Source organism: Nerophis lumbriciformis, linkage group LG35 (assembly GCF_033978685.3).
Source record: "Nerophis lumbriciformis linkage group LG35, RoL_Nlum_v2.1, whole genome shotgun sequence".
NCBI classification, from domain to species: domain Eukaryota; kingdom Metazoa; phylum Chordata; class Actinopteri; order Syngnathiformes; family Syngnathidae; genus Nerophis; species Nerophis lumbriciformis.
The window spans coordinates 2,464,429-2,487,642 of NC_084582.2; the positions used below are offsets into that span (position 1 = coordinate 2,464,429).

The window sequence follows — 23,214 nt, forward strand, 5'->3', positions numbered from 1 at the left end:
AGACCCCGGACTGTTGAACGACTGACGCTCTACATAAAACAAGAATGGGAAAGAATTCCACTTTCAAAGCTTCAACAGTTTGTTTCCTCAGTTCCCAATCGTTTATTGAGTGTTGTTAAAAGAAAAGGTGATGTAACACAGTGGTGAACATGCCCTTTCCCAACTACTTTGGCACGTGTTGCAGCCATGAAATTCGAAGTTAATTATTATTTGCGAAAACAAAATAAAGTTTATGAGTTTGAACATCAAATATGTTGTCTTTGTAGTGCATTCAATTGAATATGGGTTGAAAAGGATTTGCAAATCATTGTATTCCGTTTATATTTACATCTAACACAATTTCCCATCTGATATGGAAACGGGGTTATTATAAAAATGCGGGAAAATTAAAAACAAACACAAGAAGAGTGTGCCGATTGCACGGGGAGCTGAGGCAGAAAACTAGCACTGGAAAACTAACATAGAAACAGGAATCAAAGGAGTACTAACGTAACTTGTTGCAGGAGGACACTAAACAGCCAGGCTGAGTGTCGCGAAAGACAGGAATAAAAAGCTCTCTGATTAGTGCCCGGGAGCAGGTGAGCGTCCCGAACACTAATCAGATGTAGGTGAAAATAATCAGCACCCATGGCAACCAAGACACACAAACCCTGGGGTGCTGAAACAGAACTAAGGGAGTCTTAAACTAAAACAAAACATGATCCGGGCAACGGATCATCACAAGAACTATGTAGTTTAAATGTAATTTGACATCTGCAGTAAGAAAGTTCAAAGCGGCCGTAATGGATTTCCCTACTTTTGCAGACTAACTAGGTTGCATTATAAATTCTAAAGAATCCGACATGGCTGGACTATTTTGAACAAAAAATGAGATAAAGGTCATTTCAATTCCTGGCCGACAAAGTCCAGCCTGGATTCTGCTCCCACGTAGCAGCACTATCATATGCTAGACCGGCTCACTCATCCCCCTCCAAAGCCTCCAACTTAGCTTGAAGTGCACCTAAAAAAAAAAATCTGACTTTGAGATGCCCTCTTCAAAGTTTTCCTTTTTATAAGTCACCGTTCAAGCACCTGCACCATGTCTTAAAGGGGAACATTATCACAATTTCAGAAGGGTTAAAACCATTAAAAATCAGTTCCCAGTGGCTTATTATATTTTTCGAAGTTTTTTTCAAAATGTTACCCATCACGCAATATCCCTAAAAAAAGCTTCAAAGTGCCTGATTTTAACCATTGTTATATACACACCCGTCCATTTTCCTGTGATGTCACATAGTGATGCCAACACAAACAAACATGGCGGAAAGAACAGCAAGCTATAGCGACATTAGCTCGGATTCAGACTCGGATTTCAGCGGCTTAAGCGATTCAACAGATTACGCATGTATTGAAACGGATGGTTGTAGTGTGGAGGCAGGTAGCGAAAACGAAATTGAAGAAGAAACTGAAGCTATTGAGCCATATCGGTTTGAACCGTATGCAAGCGAAACCGACGAAAACGACACGACAGCCAGCGACACTGTCATGTCTGTGTAATCATGTTTTGTTTTAAGTCATGTTTTGTTTAGTTTCTGGCTTTTCACTCCCTTGTCTTGTTTCCATGATTACCCATTAGTTTCACCTGTTCCATGTTTGGACTCATTGTGCACTCTTGTTTGTCACCATAGCAACCATTAGTTTTCACCTGTCACGTCACGCACCTGTTTCACGTTTTGAGTCACGCACCTGTTTTCGTTAATCATGTCTGTGTTATTTAAGCTTTTCATTTTCTGTTGTTCGTCCTGACGACATCCCCGTATTCATACCCATGTCACACTCTGTCCACCTCTGCGCACTTCATGTCCATGCCAAGTAAGTTTTGTTTATTATTGCCATAGTTAGTGTTTTTTGTTGTTCATAGTTTTTTGCCCCCGTGCAAGTCTTTTGTTTTCGTTAGTCAAGTTTGTACATCCGCCTTGAGCGCGCCTTTTGTTTCTTTGAGTGTTATTATTAAATCATGTATTTACCTTCAAGTCATATCCAGTCCAATTCACTTGCACCTCGGGAGAACAAACCAAGCCATAGTCCAAGTCTTGACAGACACGGGAGAAAGCGAGGACGAATTCGGTGATCGCCTTCTAACCAACGATTGGTATGTGTTTGTTTGGCATTAAAGGAAACTAACAACTATGAACTAGGTTTACAGCATATGAAATACATTTGGCAACAACATGCACTTTGAGAGTGCAGACAGCCCAATTTTCATCAATTAATATATTCTGTAGACATACCCTCATGTCAGCAGGCCAGGGAAGCTGGGGTCGATATTCTTCTCTTGATCATCTTCGGGACGGTGTGAGCCAAGACATCCAGGGGCGTTTAGCTCGCTCGTCTGCGGGAACAAACTGCCGCCATTGCTTGCCGTGCTACCGAGGTCCTTTGTCCCTGAATTGCTCACACACTCCGGCAGATTCAATGGGGGTCTGGCGGCAGATTTCTTTGACTTTATCGTTGGAAATGCATCTGCTTTGAGTGTCGCAGGATATCCACACATTCTTGCCATCTCTGTCGTAGCATAGCTTTCGTGGGTAAAGTGTGCGGAACAAACGTCCAATTTCTTGCCACTTTCCTTTGGGCCACTGGTGCAACTTGAATCCGTCCCTGTTCGTGTTGTTACACCCTCCGACAACACACCGACGAGGCATGATCAGAATCAGAATCAGCTTTATTGTCATTACGCAAGGTAACGAGATTGAGGCCATTCCATACAGTGCGATGTGTGCATGCTAGAAAAACAATGTGCAAATATATAAAAATATAAAAAATGTAGAAGTGCAATGAATATGGTGTGAAATGAATATATACATGAAAAAAAACAAAACAAAAACAGGGTGGTTGGTGGAATGGGTTATTGCACCGAAGAGAAGGCAGTTATGAGGGACAATGGGGCAGTCCGTTCAGGATGGTTATGGCCCTGGGGAAGAAGCTGTTCTTTAGCCTGTTTGTTTTGGTTTTAATGCACCTGTAGCGCTTCCCAGAGGGAATGTCTCCAAGGTACGGAAAACAGTCGAAAAAACGGAAAATAGCAGAGCTAATTTGACTTGGTGTTTGAGAAAATGGCGTATTGCTTCCCGATGCGACGTCACGTTGTGACGTCATCGCTCCGAGAGCAAATATTAGAAATGCGTTTAATTCGCCAAAATTCACCCATTTAGAGTTCGGGAATCGGTTAAAAAAATATATGGTCTTTTTTCTGCAACATCAAGGTATATATTGACGCTTACATAGGTCTGGTGATAATGTTCCCCTTTAATGTACCGATTTGGTACTATCATCGATTGAAATGTTAGCAGTAAGGTGCACGCACGTGAATAAAGAAAACGTCATGTTTTGTTTTTAGATAAGGTTTGAAAACCTCTGATTATGTTGAACATTTGTTATGACACAAGCCCAAAAGCTCAGTTTTACCCCACCACACACAAATGTGGAGGCAGGAATTTTTAAATATCTCCACTTTAGTCGGAATTTTCAAAACTTTCCTTTTTAAGGATGCATCCTTTTAAGATGCTGGATGATAACATGTATAGGACTTTTGAGTGTGGACAATAGGCAAAAATGCATAAAAAATATGCATTTTTTTATTGTTACTTTTTATTTATGTTTACATGGACTTGCAGGCAAATTATGCGCTGTGTATGAAGCAGTGGTTCTTAACCTGGGTTCGATCGAACCCTAGGGCATACTTGCCAACCCTCCCGGATTTTCCAGGAGACTCCCGAAATTCAGCGCCTCTCCCGAAAATCTCCCGGGACAAATTTTCTCCCGAAAATCTCCCGAAATTCCGGCGGAGCTGGAGGCCACGCCCCCTCCAGCTCCATGCAGACCTGAGTGAGGACAGCTTGTAAAAGCAGTTCGTCTGTCGTAAACAGCAATGTTGTGACACTCTTAAACAGGACAATACTGTCATCTACTGTACACGCATATGTGACAATAACATCTACGGCTTTTAGAGAGTGCAGTGCACAACTGCGCACACAACAAGGAGACGAAGCAGAATTCATCATCAGAGTGGGTGTTCAGCATGGTTAGAAAAATAGTGACAAAGAATAGAACAAGGATGGACAATTCAACCCTTAACTCAACAATGAGTAGATGAGTGTTATGTGTGTGTAATAAAATAAATAAATAAATAAATATATATATATATATATATATATATATATGTATATATATGTCTTAATAAGGTTATCCAAAAAATAGTGCTCGATACCGTAGTAGAGCGCAATATATGTATGTGTGGGAAAAAAATCACAAGACTACTTCATCTCTACAGGCCTGTTTCATGAGGGGTTCCCTCAATCATCAGGAGATTTTAATGGAAGCATTCACATACCATGGCTTATATAGCACAGAGTGGGTAGGTACAGGCTGGCGTAGGGGCGTGGTGATTGGCTCATGTGTTACCTACCTCTGTGGTAAACCAAAACCTGCGGAATACCACAGAACTCAGCAAACATATTTGGGACCTCAAAGACAATAATGTTTAATATTCAATAACATGGCAAATTCTTGCATCCAGCACACCTTACAATAGTGGTAATAAAAGATGCAACCTATGCTTGAAAGAGAAACTGTTTATTATATACCGTCCAGACCTGTCATCCCTCAACAAGCGCAGCGAAATTGTATCAGCGTGCCGCCACAGACGGAAACACCTCCTAGGTAACACATGAGCCAATCACCATGCCCCTACGCCAGCCTGTACCCACCCACTCTGTGCCCTATATAAACCATGGTATGTGAATGCTTCCATTAAAATCTCCTGATGATTGAGGGAACCCCTCATGAAACAGGCCTGTAGAGATGAATTAGTCTTGTGATTTTTTCCCCACACATACATATATATATATATATATATATATATATATATATATATATATATATATATATATATATATACCTAGACTTCACTGAAAGTCAAGTATTTATTTTATATATATATATATATATATATATATATATATATATATATATATATATATATATATATATATATATATATATATATTATATATATATATATATATATATATATATATATGAAATACTTGTCTTACTTACTCAAATATTTCTTATATATATATATATACTTGACTTGGTGAATTCTCGCTGTAAATATATTCCTCCCCTATTAGCCACGCCCCGACCACGCCCCCCACCCCCACCTCCCGAAATCGGAGGTCTCAAGGTTGGCAAGTATGCCCTAGGGCAGGGGTCGGCAACCCGCGGCTCTAGAGCCGCATGCGGCTCTTTAGCGCCGCCCTAGTGGCTCTCTGGAACTTTTTCAAAAATGTATGAAAAATAGAAAAAGATGAGGAAACATTTTTTTTATTTTATTTTAATATGGTTTCTGTAGGAGGACAAACATGACACAAACCTCCCTAATTGTTACAAAGCACACTGTTTATATTAAACATGCTTCACTGATTCGAGTATTTGGCGAGCGCCGTTTTGTCCTACTAATTTTGGCGGTCCTTGAACTCACCGTAGTATGTTTACATGTATAACGTTCTCCGACTTTCTAGGACGTGTTTTATGCCACTTCTTTTTCTGTCTCATTTTGTCCACCAAACTTTAAACGTTGTGCATGAATGCACAAAGTTGAGTTTTGTTGATGTTATTGACTTGTGTGGAGTGCTAATCAGAGATATTTGGTCACTGCATGAGTGCAAGCTAATCGATGCTAACATGCTATTTAGACTAGCTATATGTACATATTGCATCATTATGCCTCATTTGTAGCTATATTTGAGCTCATTTAGTTTCCTTTAAGTCCTCTTAATTAAATTTATATCTCATGACACACTATCTGTATTTAAAATGGCTTTTAATTTTTTGAGGCTCCAGACAGATTTGTTTTTGTATTTTTGGTCCAATATGTGTCATGTCTGTGTAATCATGTTTTGTGTTAAGTCATGTTTTTGTTTAGTTATAGGACTCTTTAGTTTCTGTCTTTTCACTCCCTTGTCTTGTTTCCATGATTACCCCATTAGTTTCACCTGTTCCACGTTTGGACTCATTGTGCACTCTTGTTTGTCACCATAGCAACCATTAGTTTTCACCTGTCACGTCACGCACCTGTTTCACGTTTTGAGTCACGCACCTGCTTTCACTAATCATGTCCATAGTATTTAAGTTCATTCATTTTCTGTTGTTCGTCCTGACGACCTCACACCACATTTATGCTCTGTCCATTTTTTCATGTCCATGTTCACGCTGCTCCTTTTTTGTCCATGCCAAGTAAGTTTTCTTTATTCAAGCCATAGTTTGCAAGTTTTGTTTAATTGTTCATAGTTTATTCTCCGCCACTGTGCGCGCTTTTTGTTTGATCTTTTTTTTGTATTTATAGTTAATAAATAAATCATGTACATTCATTCCCGTATCGCCCGCGCCAACTTTCCGTTGCATCCCGGAAAAGCAAACTCACAAGATCAAGACTTGACAATATGGCTCTTTCAACATTTTGGGTTGACGACCCCTGCCCTAGGGGTTCGGTGAGTCGGCCTCAGGGGTTCGGCGGAGGTCAAAACACACCCGACTCATCGTGTAAATAAAAACCTTTCCCTATCAGCGTATTATGGATAACACCAAACAATGTTCCCTCTAATTTTCCATCTGATTTGCAGGCGTGTAGTTTGTTGTGAGTTCATGCATTGTGTTTGTTTTTGTTCTTTGAACAAGGTGATGTTCATGCACGCTTCATTTTGTTCACCAGTAAAAAAACAACAACATATAACTTTGTCTTGAATTTGAAAAAAAAAAAAGTTTTTATTTTTCACTAAAGAAGGGTTCGGTGAATGCGCATATGAAATTGGTGGGGTTCGGTACCTCCAACAAGGTAAAGAACCACTGGTATAAAGGAAGCCGCGGGGGCCTCGTTATTCGTGAAGAACTGCATGCATACTTGCCAACCCTCCCGGATTTTCCGGGAGACTCCCGAAATTCAGCGCCTCTCCCGAAAACCTCCCGGGACAAATTTTCTCCCGGAAATCTCCCGAAATTCAGGCGGAGCTGGAGGCCACGCCCCCTCCAGCTCCATGCGGACCTGAGTGACGTGTTGACAGCCTGTTCTCACGTCCGCTTTCCCACCATATAAACAGCTAATGATGGAGGGCGAGTTCTTGGTTTCTTATGTGGGTTTATTGTTAGGCAGTTTCATTAACGTCCTCCCAGCGCGGTAACAACACACAACAACAGCAGTCAAGTTTTCGTCTACCGTAAAGCAGTTCGTCTGCCGTAAACAGCAATGTTGTGACACTTTTAAACAGGACAATACTGCCATCTACTGTACATGCATATGTGACCCACCCATAATGTGTCACATTTTTGTGTTGATTTATTTATTTTATTTTGTGGTTTGAATTCGTTTTTGGAGCTGTCATTCCACATTTATCAGTATTCACATTGGTCAGGTATGGGGCAGTAGGGCGTTTCTTCCCAATTGAATGCTATCACCTGCAGACCGGAAGTGTCTTGTCATTCTGATGAGCGCGACCAGTCTGTGAACAATTGAAACGTCCTGTGTGCTTTTTCCTCCTGTATAACAGGTTAGTTTTGGTGAATCAACTCACTGAATAATATCCATGTGATCTTTATAAGTTTAAGTACACATTCTGATGGTGGAGCCTAACTCTAAAGTGTTTGTGAGTTGTAGTTTGTATTTGTGAATGAATCCAGTGCACAGCTGCAGTAATCAATACAAATACTTGTTCTCCAGCACATCAAGGACCATATCCCTCCAGACTTCGACCCCCACCAGTTCGCATACCGGGCGAACAGGTCCACAGAGGACGCCATCGCTGTTGCTCTCCACTCTGCTCTGAACCACCTGGAGCAGCAGCAGAGCTACGTCCGGATGCTCTCTGTGGACTATAGCTGTGCCTTCAATACAATAATCCCGGACAGACTCTGCAATAAACTGGACACTCTTGGCCTCCCCCCTCTCACAAACGCCTGGATAAGGGACTTCCTAACGGACCGACCCCAGAATGTGAGACTTGGCCCGCACCTCTCATCCTCCCGCACGCTGAGCATCGGCTCCCCACAGGGCTGTGTGCTGAGCCCCCTCCTCTACTGCCTTTACACCCATGACTGCAGTCCGGCCCACAGTGACAACCTTACCGTCAAGTTCGCCGACGATACCACAGTGGTCGGGCTCATCTCCAGGGGTGACGAGGCTGCCTACAGAGAGGAGGTCCTGAAGCTGACGGCCTGGTCTTCGGAGAACAACCTCGCTCTCAACACCAGCAAGACCAGAGAGATCATCGTCGACTTCAGGAGGAGCAGCACCGACCCTGCCCCCCTCTACATCAACGGCGAGCGTGTAGAGAGGGTCCACACCTTCAGGTACCTTGGAGTCCACACCTCTAATGACTTCTCCTGGACAGTCAACACCACATCAATCATCAAGAAGGCTCAGCAGCGGCTACACTTCCTTAGAGTCCTCGGGAAGTACAACCTGAAGCCTGACCTGCTGCTGACCTTCTACCGCTCGTCCATCGAGAGCCTGCTGACCTACTGTATTACGGTATGGTACGGCAGCTGCACTGCAGCAGACAGGGAGAGGCTGCAAAGAGTGGTCAAGACGGCTCAGAAGATCATCGGCCGCCCTCTCCCCTCTCTGACGGACATCTACACCTCCCGCTGCCTCAACAGAGCCAGTGCCATCATCAAGGACAGCACCCACCCTGGCTCTGACCTGTTCCACCTGCTGCCCTCTGGGAAGCGCTACAGGTGCATTAAAACCAAAACAAACCATCACTGATGGTGGAAACTTTACACTAGACTTCAGGCAACTTGGATCCTGTGCCTCTCCTGTCTTCCTCCAGACTCTGGGACCTCGATTTCCAAAGGAATTGCAAAATTTGCATGGTTGGGTGATGGTTTGGGGTGCCATGTCATCTGCTGGTGTCGGTCCACTCTGTTTCCTGAGATCCAGGGTCAACGCAGCCGTCTACCAGCAAGTTTTAGAGCACTTCATGCTTCCTGCTGCTGACCTGCTCTATGGAGATGGAGATTTCAAGTTCCAACAGGACTTGGCGCCTGCACACAGCGCAAAATCTACCCGTGCCTGGTTTACGGACCATGGTATTTCTGTTCTAAAATGGCCCGCCAACTCCCCTGACCTTAGCCCCATAGAAAATCTGTGGGGTATTGTGAAAAGGAAGATGCAGAATGCCAGACCTAAAAACGCAGAAGAGTTGAAGGCCACTATCAGAGCAACCTGGGCTCTCATAACACCTGAGCAGTGCCAGAAACTCATCGACTCCATGCCACGCCGCATTAACGCAGTAATTGAGGCAAAAGGAGCTCCAACCAAGTATTGAGTATTGTACATGCTCATATTTTTCATTTTCATACTTTTCAGTAGGCCAACATTTCTAAAAATCCCTTTTTTGTATTAGCCTTAAGTAATATTCTAATTTTGTGACACACGGAATTTTGGATTTTCATTTGTTGCCACTTCAAATCATCAAAATTAAATGAAATAAACATTTGAATGCATCAGTCTGTGTGCAATGAATAAATATAATGTACAAGTTACACCTTTTGAATGCAATTACTGAAATAAATCAAGTTTTTCAAAATATTCTAATTTACTGGCTTTTACCTGTATATATATAGCTAGAATTCACCGAAAGTCAAGTATTTCTTATATATATATATCTTAACCACGCCCCCAACCACGCCCCCCCACGCCCCCACCTCCCGAAATCGGAGGTCTCAAGGTTGGCAAGTATGACTGCATGTAAAACTTGAAATCAATGAATGATAGAGCACTTAATATAAAATGTTATCGCAAACATATTCCTAGCCCCTCCCCGCGCCATCATTTTATTAGAATAGAATGGGGAACTTCTCAGACTATTATCAATGTCTTCCATGGCGCAAAGTGTTAGTTTCTGGTAGTTTTACATACTACGATTGAATCCCGGTCGTGGTTGTGCCAGGAACTTGTGCAACTTTGTAATTGAAAATTTGATAAATGTTTTTTCCCATGAATCCGTTTTAGTACAAAGAAACATTTTTTTTTTTTTTACAAAAATGAAGTAATAAAATCAATAAAATTCGGCATCGGTTTCGCATTTCAGCAGCTGTGGCTGTAAACATGGCCTTAGTTGTGGCATGTTTACACAACAATTGCATCTCTGATTTTCACGATATCCTTTTTGTGGATAGGTGGCAATTTTGCAAAGCAAGAACCCATTAAAACCTGGTCAATATTATTGTAAACATGTAATTTATGTTCTCCTTCTGTATCGGTTTGTGCTGAGTGTTACCACCAAGCCTAACAAATGGTTTGTTTCATTCACACGTCAGTACATTACTATAATAATGTTACTTTATAGAGCTGTTTTGCTTGAATAATTTATTATTTATGTAGTTTGTTAAGCAGCTGTATAAAAAGTGACACAATTGTTCTAGCATATTTCCTGTAGGGCCAATCCGCCTTTTCCCCAACGGTGGAATCTCTTACTGCCTCTGAACTACTATAGGTTAACCTTGACAAAGTCCACCTCAATTATACTTGTAGTACAAACCCCGTTTCCATATGAGTTGGGAAATTGTGTTAGATGTAAATATAAACAGAATACAATGATTTGCAAATCCTTTTCAACCCATATTCAATTGAATGCACTACAAAGACAAGATATTTGATGTTCAACTCATAAACTTTATTTTTATTTGCAAATAATAATTAACTTAGAATTTCATGGCTGCAACACGTGCCAAAGTAGTTGGGAAAGGGCATGTTCACCACTGTGTTACATGGCCTTTCCTTTTAACAACACTCAGTAAACTTTTGGGAACTGAGGAGACACATTTTTAAGCTTCTCAGGTGGAATTCTTTCCCATTCTTGCTTGATGTACAGCTTAAGTTGTTCAACAGTCCGGGGGTCTCCGTTGTGCTATTTTAGGCTTCATAATGCGCCACACATTTTCAATGGAAGACAGGTCTGGACTACAGGCAGGCCAGTCTAGTACCCGCACTCTTTCACTATGAAGCCACGTTGATGTAACACGTGGCTTGGCATTGTCTTGCTGAAATAAGCAGGGGCGTCCATGGTAACGTTGCTTGGATGGCAACATATGTTGCTCCAAAACCTGTATGTACCTTTCAGCATTAATGGCGCCTTCACAGATGTGTAAGTTACCCATGTCTTGGGCACTAACGCACCCCCATACCATCACAGATTCTGGCTTTTCAACTTTGCACCTATAACAATCCGGATGGTTCTTTTCCTCTTTGGTCCGGAGGACACGACGTCCACAGTTTCCAAAAAAAATTTGAAATGTGGACTCGTCAGACCACAGAACACTTTTCCACTTTGTATCAGTCCATCTTAGATGAGCTCAGGCCCGGCGAAGCCGACGGCGTTTCTGGGTGTTGTTGATAAACGGTTTTCGCCTTGCAAAGGAGAGTTTTAACTTGCACTTACAGATGTAGCGACCAACTGTAGTTTCTGACAGCGGGTTTCTGAAGTGTTCCTGAGCCCATGTGGTGATATCCTTTACAGACTGATGTCGCTTGTTGATGCAGTACAGCCTGAGGGATCGAAGGTCACGGGCTTAGCTGCTTACGTGCAGTGATTTCTCCAGATTCTCTGAACCCTTTGATGATATTATGCACCGTAGATGGTGAAATCCCTAAATTCCTTGCATTATCTGGTTGAGAAAGGTTTTCCTTAAACTGTTCAACAATTTGCTCACGCATTTGTTGACAAAGTGGTGACCCTCGCCCCATCTTTGTTTGTGAATGACTGAGCATTTCATGGAATATACTTTTATACCCAATCATGGCACCCACCTGTTCCCAATTTGCCTGTTCACCTGTGGGATGTTCCAAATAAGTGTTTGATGAGCATTCCTCAACTTTATCAGTATTTATTGCCACCTTTCCCAACTTCTTTGTCACGTGTTGCTGGCATCAAACTCTAAAGTTAATGATTATTTGCAAAAAAAAAAAAAAGTATCAGTTTGAACATCAAATATGTTGTCTTTGTAGCATATTCAACTGAATATGGGTTGAAAATGATTTGCAAATCATTGTATTCCGTTTATATTTACATCTAACACAATTTCCCAACTCATATGGAAACGGGGTTTGTAAATATAATTCTCTTCACTTCACTCTTTCTGATTACCAACAATAATTTTGTGTGCTATTCCTCTCAGAAAAGCAGGTTTTAATACACAATAGGAGTATATTTGACCAGTTGCCATCTCCTGGCAGCCTGATCACTGTGTGCTTGACAGAAACCATGCAAAGACACACGGATACAGAAGCTTCATTCACAAGAGTGACTGATATCGTGCTTGTTTTGTGTTCCTCTTCTCCATTCACATAAATTAGCTGTCAGCTGGCCTTTTCCCCAGGCAACTACATATGAGAATGAATAATGGATTTTTGCTGGAATATAATTCATTGCTTGAATCAAGTATATTGCTTTCCAAAAAGTGCTGACTTTGCGAAGGTATCGCATATTTTCCACCATCTTTTATATGCGTTTCAGCACAGCACATATTTCCTACTACAAAATGTTTTATTTATTTTTATATCAGGGGCTCAACCTGTTTGAGCCATGGTCAGGAAACAAATCACTCCATTTGGTAGGGATGGGCGATACCACACTTTTAGGATTCGATACGATACCGATACTTTTTCTTGCATTTTCACCGATACCGATACCGATACCAATACCATTAATTTCTTATTGCAATTTTTGTCAGTCAAAAATATTATTACTATTGTTATTATTTAAGACAACTCACAAGACAAATACAGAACATTTATACCACATTTATTATGGTCAATATGTAATAAAAGTACAATTAAAATAAATAACATAAATATGAAAAATAAATTAAATATAAACAAAAATATACACATTTTCACTTTTCTTATTTCTCAAAAAAAAAGTATTGGTAGAAAAACCTTAAAAAAACAATTATTCATAACAATGTTATGTTTCAAACCTCTTTGTGGAAGTAAACTTATAACACTTCTCTGAAGCAAAGTCAATAATTTCCTTATCACAATAAACTAGGATTTCCTTGTCCTATAAACCTGCATACGCAAGACAGTTCCCTGAGAAAATGAACTTGAAAAAATGTCTGACACCATCACACTTTTAGTGTGCTCGAGATATGTCGTCAAACGTCACACTTTACTGAAGTCTCAGATTGCTGTTCAGGAAAAGTAACATGTTCACGTTTTCTGCTTTGATACGATTACGCCTCTGGCTGATTATTTCTCCGGCCTTAGAGAAGAGTCTCTCTGCTGGAACAGACGTTGCAATAGTTCCAAGGTATTTTTTCGCAACTTTGTTCAGCATTGGGAATGTGGTTTCATTTTTTTTCCACCAAACCAAAGGGTCCTCACTCCTTGGGATCACCTTTTCCTCCATGTATCTTCTCATTTCAACATACGCATCTGTGTTTGCTGTGCGATTGCTCTGAAAAGCCAGAACACGACTGTCAAACTCCTGCCATATTCCCTTGGATGATGAGCACTCAGCAGGTGACTCTTGTGTCACAGTTGATGCAGTCGCGGCGGCCTCATGTCTCGTTGACTGTGTTTCAGCGCAGGCCAGGGCTTGCATTTCTGTGATGATCCGTGATTTAATCATCTCCACATTTGCAGAATCACTGAACACAATGTTTCTGAAGCGAATGTCCAAAAAGGTGCTGGCTGCAAGAGTGTGGTTGTGTTCAATGTTTTGGAACCTTCGCTTGCATTGTGCAGCAAGTTGTGAAGCCAGACTGTTACCCTGGTCAGCAGATGTGGTTACTTTCTGGAGAAGAAGACAGACCAGAGGTATGACTTTGGAAATCGTGACATACTGCTCTGCTGAAACCTCCTTGGTGGCCTCTTCAAAAGGCCTGAGGACATCACTGGCCTGCCTGATGTGGGACCATTCTTCATCACATAGGCACATGTTGTTTCTCCCGAGAAGACAAAGTGTTGTTGTGATGGCTTGTTGTTGCTCATACAGTCTGTCAATCATGTACAACACAGAGTTCCATCTAGTATCCACTGATTGGATTAGTTTATGCTGTGGTAAATTCAACTGATTTTGTACTTCTTTTAGCTTGTCAGTTGCTCTGGTGCTGTGATGGAAGAACCGAACAATGGCACTACATTTCTCCAAGCTGGACTCAAGACTTGTGTCAGCCTTAATGGAGTCCTTCACAATGAGGTTGAGTGTGTGAGAAAAACAAGGAATATGTTTCCAACAAGTTTTACGCACAGCAGAGACCATATTGGCTCCATTGTCTGTAACAACCGCATGAACCTTACTGGTGATGCCCCATTCATCAGTTGTTTTTTTGAGGAGTTCAGATATATTGTCTGCTGTGTGCTGCACAGCTACATGGATTGTTGCAAGATTGCAAGACTGCATCTGCCAGTCTTTGTCAATAAAATGTCCTGACAGAGTCAAATAACCTTCAGTGGTTCTTGCAGTCCACATGTCGGTTGTTAAAACCACACTGCTTGCTGATTGCATGGAGTCCTTTACTGTTTTTTGTGCATGCTCGTACAGTTTGGGAATTTCACCTGTCATCATGGATTTCCGACTAGGGATCTGGTATCGAGGATCTACCACCTTCATAAAATGCCGGAAACCTTGGTCCTCTACTATTGAAATGGGTTGCAAGTCCTTCACAATCATTTTGGCAAGGCTTGTTGTGATCTCACGTGCTCTTTGAGACTCATCTGAAAAGAATAACATTTTCATGTCACAATAAGGAAGATAAAATGTATTTGTTATAAAAGATATTAAGGATTTAATTAGATATTAGGGTTTTCCAATTAACTGTCAAATCCGAATCGCAAGAAGCTGCAGTTATTTTTTAAAGTTTGTGATATAATTAGAAATTAATGAAATATGAAATAGGCTAATGTTTTCGAAATGTAAGAAATCATGTTACAGATTAAAACCAAAATCAATTCAATCATATATTTCAAGATTTTCTTGGAAAAAAATAAAACTGTAATGCAAAGATGAAGAATCTCCACATTTTATCTCTTTCTTATCTTGTACTCAAGCAATTTTCAACTAACAGTAAATTCCCCTGTGTGGAAATTATTTGAATTTAGGATAATCATTTAAACAAAAATATTCAGTAAACATTACTAAAAAAAAAAAAAAAACAATGCCTGTTTTAAGTCAACAATTGGACAACACTGGATATAATTTCCCCCTTCACCTGAAGTGTCTGTTATTAGTAGATTGTGATCGGAATATTTATAGACTTTATCACTACACTGTCAAAGGTCGGACGCTAACTGTCTGTAAGCTACCTGGATACACTTGGCTTTTTTGCAGACTTTCGTGCAGGGTCTTCTGCCGGGCTGCGGGTGGCGGTGCAGGTTCTTTCACAGCAGCGTGAGCCTGTCTTTTTACCAGCTCGCTGTGGCTCTCGGGATGTGTGGTCTTCATATGTTTGAATAAATTGCTGGTGTTGCTGCTGTGTGGCACTTGTTTGTCACACAGTTCGCACCGCGCCGTGGCTTTGTCGACTGGTGAAAAATAACACCATACCACGCTTCTTTTCTTGTCTGCCATTATCGCGTCTCTGGCTTTTCCTTTCCTCCGGCTCCCGCATCCGTGGCCGTGCTGACCTCCTGGCCTGGCTGCATCTTTGTCGGCTGGCTGTGTGTGTGTTGCACGTTGACGACGCTCATTCGCTGTCTCCTGTGACGTGACTGGGCCAGCTCTATACTCTGCCAGGTACAGGGGTGTCCCAGCACATAGTAAGTTAAGTAAGTAATCAAAAACATCTGAAAGTGATGCTTGCACCCCCCACACGCCGTTTTTTGTTTTATATCGATACTTTTTTCAGAAAAGTGATGCCAAATGAGTAGCGTGTGAGTATCGATATATCGATACCACAGGATCGATACGCACATCCCTACCATTTGGAAAAAAAAAAAGAAGAAAGTATTCAAAACGTGTTAAAAAAGCAGCCTCTTTGGAGGCAAACTGTGTGTTAGCCTCCATACTAAGGTGACAAATTGGATTATTTGCAGGACATTAAGACTACATTCTCACTTGAAACCATATCTTGTTAAAGTCCCCCGGTGTCCCACTGGCCTTTTTTATCCACTACCCTAGACCAGGGCCTCACTTGCCATGATAAAAAAACAAACAAACAAAAACCATATTATAAAAACATGAATGTGGATGGGGGCGTGGCCTGCGGGCCTGCTGCGGAACAGGGTGTGCCTGGACCGGCCTCGAAGACAGCGACAGGTGAGTAGATGGCCCAGGTAGGCCTTGTTATCTAATCACCTGTCGCCTTTATTAGCAGCAGCCAGAATGAGACACGTTGTTGGAGCTGGAGTGGGAGCCAGAGAGAGAGAGAGAGAGAGACACAGACACAAAAAAACATTTTGCTGGAAAGCAAAACACTTGCGCTATTTTTATGAAAATAAAACAGTGTTGTAACCCTGCTCTGGTGGCAGTGTGTGGTGGTCCGAGGAACCCACTAGAGAGCAACGTCTACAATGAATTATATATATATATATATATATATATATATATATATATATATATATGAACCTTGGTATTTACCGTGATGACGGACTGGCAGTGTGTCGCGCCTCGCCAAGGAGCAGCGAGAATACCAAGAAGCGCATATGCCAAATTTTCAAAGAGAACGGCCTACGGATCACGATTGAAGCCAACAAGCAAACCGTCAACTTCCTTGACGTCACTTTCAACCTGAGAAATAACAGCTACCAACCATTCACGAAACCCAACACAACACTCCAATACGTGCACCATGACAGCAACCACCCACCCACCACCACGAAAAGAATACCTACCGGAATCAATAAAAGGCTATCGATGCTGTCATCTAGCAAAGCTGAATTTGACCAAGCAACCCCCCCGTACAAAAAAGCCCTTGATGAAAGCGGATACAATTTCACCCTCACCTATGAACGCACGCCAGGAAACCAGCCAAAAAAGAACAGAAAACGAAACGACATCATCTGGTACAACCCCCCATACAGCAAAAACGTCTCAACGAACATTGGACACAAATTCCTCAATCTGATTGACAAACACTTTCCCAAAGACAACACCCTAAGAAAAGTATTCAACAAGAACAACATTAAATTGAGCTACAGCTGCATGAACAATATACGACAAATCATCTCAAACCACAACAAAACAATTTCAAATGAGCCGTCGACCCCCAGACAGAGCGACTCCAAAACCAACAAAGGATGTAACTGTCGAAAGAAACCTGATTGCCCTCTCAACGGGGGGTGCTTACAAACATCAGTTGTCTACCAATCTAAGGTAATACGCAAGGACATTAACACATCCGACACATATGTAGGATTAACCGAGGGAGAATTCAAAACCAGATGGAACAATCACAAGGCTTCTTTCAGGAACAAAAACCTGCGAAATACCACAGAACTCAGCAAACACATTTGGGACCTCAAAGACAATAATGTTGAATATTCAATAACATGGCAAATTCTTGCATCCAGCACACCTTACAATAGTGGTAATAAAAGATGCAACCTACGCTTGAAAGAGAAACTGTTTATTATTTACCGTCCAGACCTGTCATCCCTCAACAAGCGCAGCGAAATTGTAACAACATGCCGCCATAGACGGAAACACCTCCTAGGTAACACATGGGGGTTATTTTCTGGCACATTTAAAAATCATTAAAATCGCATAAGAAATTAAAACATCTTATGTGGTACTGTCAAAATTAAAATAGCAAAAAAACATATTAAACGTGAAAAAAATTAAGAAATGAAATATTTTAACTCACAATTTTTAGAACCCATTCGACGCCGTATAAGCCAAATTAAAAACAACATAGCTGAATTCTGATTGGATCAAAACTGTAACGTAAAAACAACAGCGCTGGAAGGAGCATAATATGACATGAGGAGAATATGATTACTTTTAGATATTTAGGGAAAGTAAATAAAAATAATACTGTTATTTTTAATTATGATCATGATTTATGGTTATGTTAGGCCAACACAGAAGGCCATGCTGGCCCTGACGGCCCACCACTCATATATATACATATATATATATATATATGTATATATATATAGATATATATATATATATATATAAATATATATATATATATATGTATATATATTGTCGGAGGCAGATATTTACATATATCCAAATTTAAGTGTTACTTCTTTTTATTTCATAATCATATTACAAAACAGCTAGTGTTTTTCTTCCAAATGTGGTCTTTTGGTTGTCTGCAAAAATGTGTGCTTAACCTTGAGTGAGGAATGTTAGAGAGAGAGATAATAAGCATGTGTTTTGGCTAGAGAGACATGACTGCCAGGGGGGGAAGAGAGGGGGGGAAGAGAGACATAAGAGGAGAGGGGGTTTGGTCGGGGGGGGGGCAGACCATCTTGGCGGCGCGATTCAATGTTCTATGCTGGACTGGTCTCAATGTATATGCAAAGCTTTGCAAATATATTACAAAATACCTATTCTGTCTCTGGTGGTTTTTCTACTCAACTTTAAGTGTCGTAAAGAGCTTGGGAGCAACTTGTGACTTGAATTCCCTGGGAGGAACAACTGGTCCAAAACGCAACAATATGCAGTGTTGGAACTAACGCGTTACTACTGTAACACCGTTAGTTTAGGCGGTAACTAGTAATCTAACGCGTTATTTTTTTATATTCAGTAACTCAGTAACCGTTACTACAAGATGCGTTACTGCGTTATTTTACGTTATTTTTTATGTATTATCGGCTAGAAACACAAGATCTGAGTGTGTTTTATTGGAGCGCTGCAGTGTCGTCCTTCTGCGTCACAAGGAAAAGAAAAGGCATGCTTTCTGTGGGTGGGGCTCCCAGACCGTAGTTGAGGGGCGCAGGGGAGACGTTCCTCCAGGGCCGATGTACTTCGAGGCTAACAACCTTCACTTTACTCGGAAGTGGGTCTTTACAACTGAGGGTGAATGACGAGGCCGGCGGTTTGTTGCAACTTTGTGACATTATTGGACGCAGCCATCGACCAAGCTAGAGCACCTGCACACACTCATTGTCGCCGTTCCCTCACCTCCCTCGCCCACTCACTCATTGACGTCACTCACCTCACATGCTGTCATATCTTAAAGGGCCACACACACACACACATACATACGCTACTCTCATAACAACTAACAAGACATCATGGCGAAGCCAGAAGTCGAGTTTCTTAACATGGAGACATTCTCAATACTTTTCTTTTGTCGAGCACAAAGAAAATAACATTTTAGTTCAATGTAAGTTGTGTCTTGGATCAAAGATCCTATCTACTTAAAGTTAAAGTTAAAGTGTCATTATGTTGCAGCTATTTAAAATAGTTTTGTCAATTTATTCTGGCCTGAAATAAATTGGCCCTTTAAAACATATCTTTGTCTTTGTGTGTTGTATGTAGACCACATTGCTTTCTGAGTTCAGTGATGCAAAAAAAAGGAAGTAACTAAATAGTTACTTTTCAGAGTAACACATTACTTTTTGGTGTAAGTAACTGAGTTAGTAACTGAGTTACTTTTGAAATAAAGTAACTATTAACTGTAACTAGTTACTGGTTTTCAGTAACCAACCCAACACTGTGTGTGTGTGTATATATATATATTTATATATATATATATATATATATATATATATATATATATATATATATATATATTTAACTGTGCTTTGAAAAGTGTTTCGAAAATGACTTTAAAAAAATAATGAATCATAGTTTTTTGTTAATAAAAATAATTGAATTACTAAGAGAATTAGTCTTTAATGAATGTGATTATTAATTCGGGAAGTACTTGTTACTTTGAAAAAATATATATCAATTAAAATATCTGGCGTATGCATTTAAGATCTTTCATGAGACCAGAGTGTGTTTATGTGCCTTTATAAGGTGTTGCCTGTTGCCAAGTGATGTGTGACGTCAGCGCCCAGACAAAGCAGCATTAGCTCAGCTGTGTTTGTTAACTCAGATTCGCAGTTTGTGGGCAGTTACGGCAGCTCTGTTGAATCTTCTCACTGGATTGTGTTAGTGCTAGTTAATAAAGAGATGGAATGTGCTTCATTGACTGTAGTCCCTTTGTCCAGAAACAGGGTATTTTTGATTGTAAGCTTGTCTCTTCAATTATTGAGTTGTTGTTCATTATTCCCTCGAAGTAGTATGTATGCGTGTACTTACGTGTGTTGTTTGCTGTGTGATGTTGTCTTTTCCTATTTGATATCATTTCAGTGGTGGTTGTTGCTTTCATTACTCACAATATATTTCCTGCATTGAACTTGCTCTGCTTCTGGCTTGTCGACATAAAAACACAACAAAAGTAGCATATCACATTACACTAACGGCGTAACGTACGGCATAAATAGATTACTCGTTTCTAGTAAAAGTAATGGTGTTAACGCTGTTATTTTATAACGCTGTTAATCTGAATACTGGTTATAAATGTTTGTTTCTATGATTATGATGTTTTTTTGGACATTTATTTGAGTAACAATCACACAATTCGCACACAAACCTAACGCAATGCATGACTTACTGGTCTGCTTATCAAAATGTGGCTAAAATAATGTTTGCAAAGACATTTTTACATCGTGAAATTTGTAGTTGTGGAATCTACAGCCTGTTTAGTGTTTGTGTGTGGCAACATTATTCTTGATAATAAGACTATAGATATAAGTGTAGGCGTTAGACTGCCTCTTGTAGTACTTTGACTTTCCACACGGAAAAGTGGGGGCGATCGTGAGCTAGCAAATGCATTCTACTATGTTTTATCAGCGAGGAAGCCAGCATATTAGTTTGTTTTTTTTCGTCAGATGCAAGAAAGTTGTTTTAATTGTCTGATCTTTGAATGAATCAATACATTAATTTAGTTGCCAATATGGAGGATTATACATCTAAGATCAAATACTTCTGGAGCGGCGCTAAAAAGAGCTGCAGCTTCGCCTCGCCCCACTCCCCCACACACACTCCTGTTGCAAGTCGTGTGGGTTCTGTGTCGTAACATGTTTATGTGTGCTTATCGGCTACCTATTTATTTTTCTAAGCCTCAATCTGCCCCCTCATAGGAGCCCAGTCTGAGATCAATAGACAACAGTGACGTGCGGTGAGGTTGATGGCTGGTGAGGCACTGACTTCATCACAGTCAGATTTACAAACATATGAACCCTAAAGAGTATCTTATTCACCATTTGATTGCAGCAGTTAACGGGTTATGTTTAAAAGCTCATACCAGCAATCTTCCCTGCTTGGTACTCAGCATCAAGGCTTGGAATTGGGGGTTAAATCACCAAAAATTATTCCCGGGCGCGGCGCTGCTGCTGCCCACTGCTCCCCTCACCTCCCAGGGGGTGATCAAGGGGATGGGTCAAATGCAGACGACAAATTTCATTACACCTAGTGTGTGTGTGACAATCATTGCTACTTTAACTTAACTTTAACTTTACACATACAAACTGTAGCACACAAAAAAGCACATTTAATAAAAAAAACGTTATTATGGTCTTACCTTTACTTATAAATGAAGTCCACAACTAAAGCCCTCACTTAAACTTTCCACGTGCAAGATTGAATCTATTTAAAAAAATGTAACCGAGGGTTTATAAATGTCGCCTATACTGTATGAAACTACAAAATAACAAACACGGAGGCTCCAGTTTACACGAGGACCACTTTATTTACCTTCTTTCAAAAACCTCCGCAACGTGACATCACTTCCGCTCTTAGCGCCTTCAAAATAAGAGCTCAAGGCATATACTGTATAACAGCGCATAACAGGAACTTAACATCACAAAGAGGAAAGCCCATGAAAATAAGTTACAAAAGTTATTTAATAAGAAGCCAAAAAGTGCAAAAACAATAATGTTCGTGTTGGAGGAGTTGTGAATTAGGTACACCTGCACTCTGCAGGTGTATCTAATGTTGTGTCCCTGCAGTCATTCACAACTCCTCCAACACCAACATTATTGTTTTTGCACTTTTTGGCTTCTTATGAAATATTTTTTTTAAATAGATTCAATCTTGCGCGTGGAAAGTTTAAGTGTGGGCTTTAGTTGATATAAGAATTCTACGGCGGGGGTGCAGGAGGCGAGCCTCTGCCAGTGCGTCTTTTGCAGCAGTTTTATGATCGCTCAGCACAAGAAATACTTTACACACATACAGTTGTTGACAAAATACACTGTGCATTATATACCTCAGCTAACTAAACTATGGAAATGTATAATATAGTTCATATAGCAATACAGTCTCACTGCACAGCAGGCCAGCAGTTAGCCGAGTCATTGCGCAATCCATGTTGCGGCACTGAGTGACGTGCCTCAACTGGCTGCTGTTCACCGCACCGTCTCTTCTCAGTATTTGAACGGCAAATGTGAAAATTCAGCGATTTTGAATAAAAATAATCTAAAACTGGTGAAGTTAAATGGAAAATAACTTTATAGTATAATCACTGGATACATATAACAATTTTTTTCTTTTTTTTCTTTTTACATTTTTTTTCTTTCCATGATGGCAGGTGATGCCCCGCCTCACCTGCCTCTAGTGACTGCACGTCACTGATAGACAACGTATGTTTTCATGGAGAATAGTGAATGTACTTCACTTACAAATACAGTAGAAGGTACTGTTAGATTGTTTCCAAATGTTTCATTTTATTTTATCAAAGCAAATAAATGGGACCAATAAGTATTTGATACTGTGGAGGTCTTGCTCCTCCGGGTTCCTTGGACCACCAATAACGGACATGCCAGACTCTTCTTTACAACAATGTTTATTTTACAATAAATTGTTGTTGTCTCGTGCAAAGTCTCTCTTAGGTTTTTCAGCAAATGTCTTTCCGTCTCGCTCACCCTCGGCTCGTGCTCGTCATCCTGTATTGACCTCCCTCTCCTTCCCGGCTGCTGCCTTTAACAGAGCGACAGGTGATTAGATAAACGCGCCCAGGTGGAACCATCTACGCACCTGTCGCTGATCTCGAAGCCGGTCCTGGCACACCCCGCTTCGTTGCAGGTTTGCAGGCCACGCCCCCACAGATACATTTTTTTTTTTTTTTTTTTTGTGTCCTGTCCAGCTTCTCAGGCAAATCATATAGTTGATGTAGATGCCCATGTCGGCTGTTCAGATTTACTTTACAAAAGAGAAGTGTAGGATACTTCTC

The 23,214-nt window shown here is 40.7% G+C and overlaps 2 protein-coding genes across 2 annotated transcripts in view; both read right to left on the reverse strand.

Moving 5' to 3' along the window:
* The window catches only part of LOC133575296 (uncharacterized), a 414,259-nt gene that overhangs the window by 281,848 nt on the left and 109,197 nt on the right, over positions 1–23,214 (reverse strand). The gene's annotated exons all lie outside the window — the stretch shown is intronic.
* Positions 13,026–15,558, reverse strand: LOC140677560 (E3 SUMO-protein ligase ZBED1-like). The gene is made up of 2 exons (XM_072912321.1): positions 15,347–15,558; positions 13,026–14,758 (listed from the first exon to the last, which is right to left on the reverse strand). Exons 1-2 carry the CDS (start codon positions 15,483–15,485, stop codon positions 13,209–13,211), a joined length of 1,689 nt encoding a protein of 562 aa, XP_072768422.1. The 5' UTR covers positions 15,486–15,558; the 3' UTR covers positions 13,026–13,208.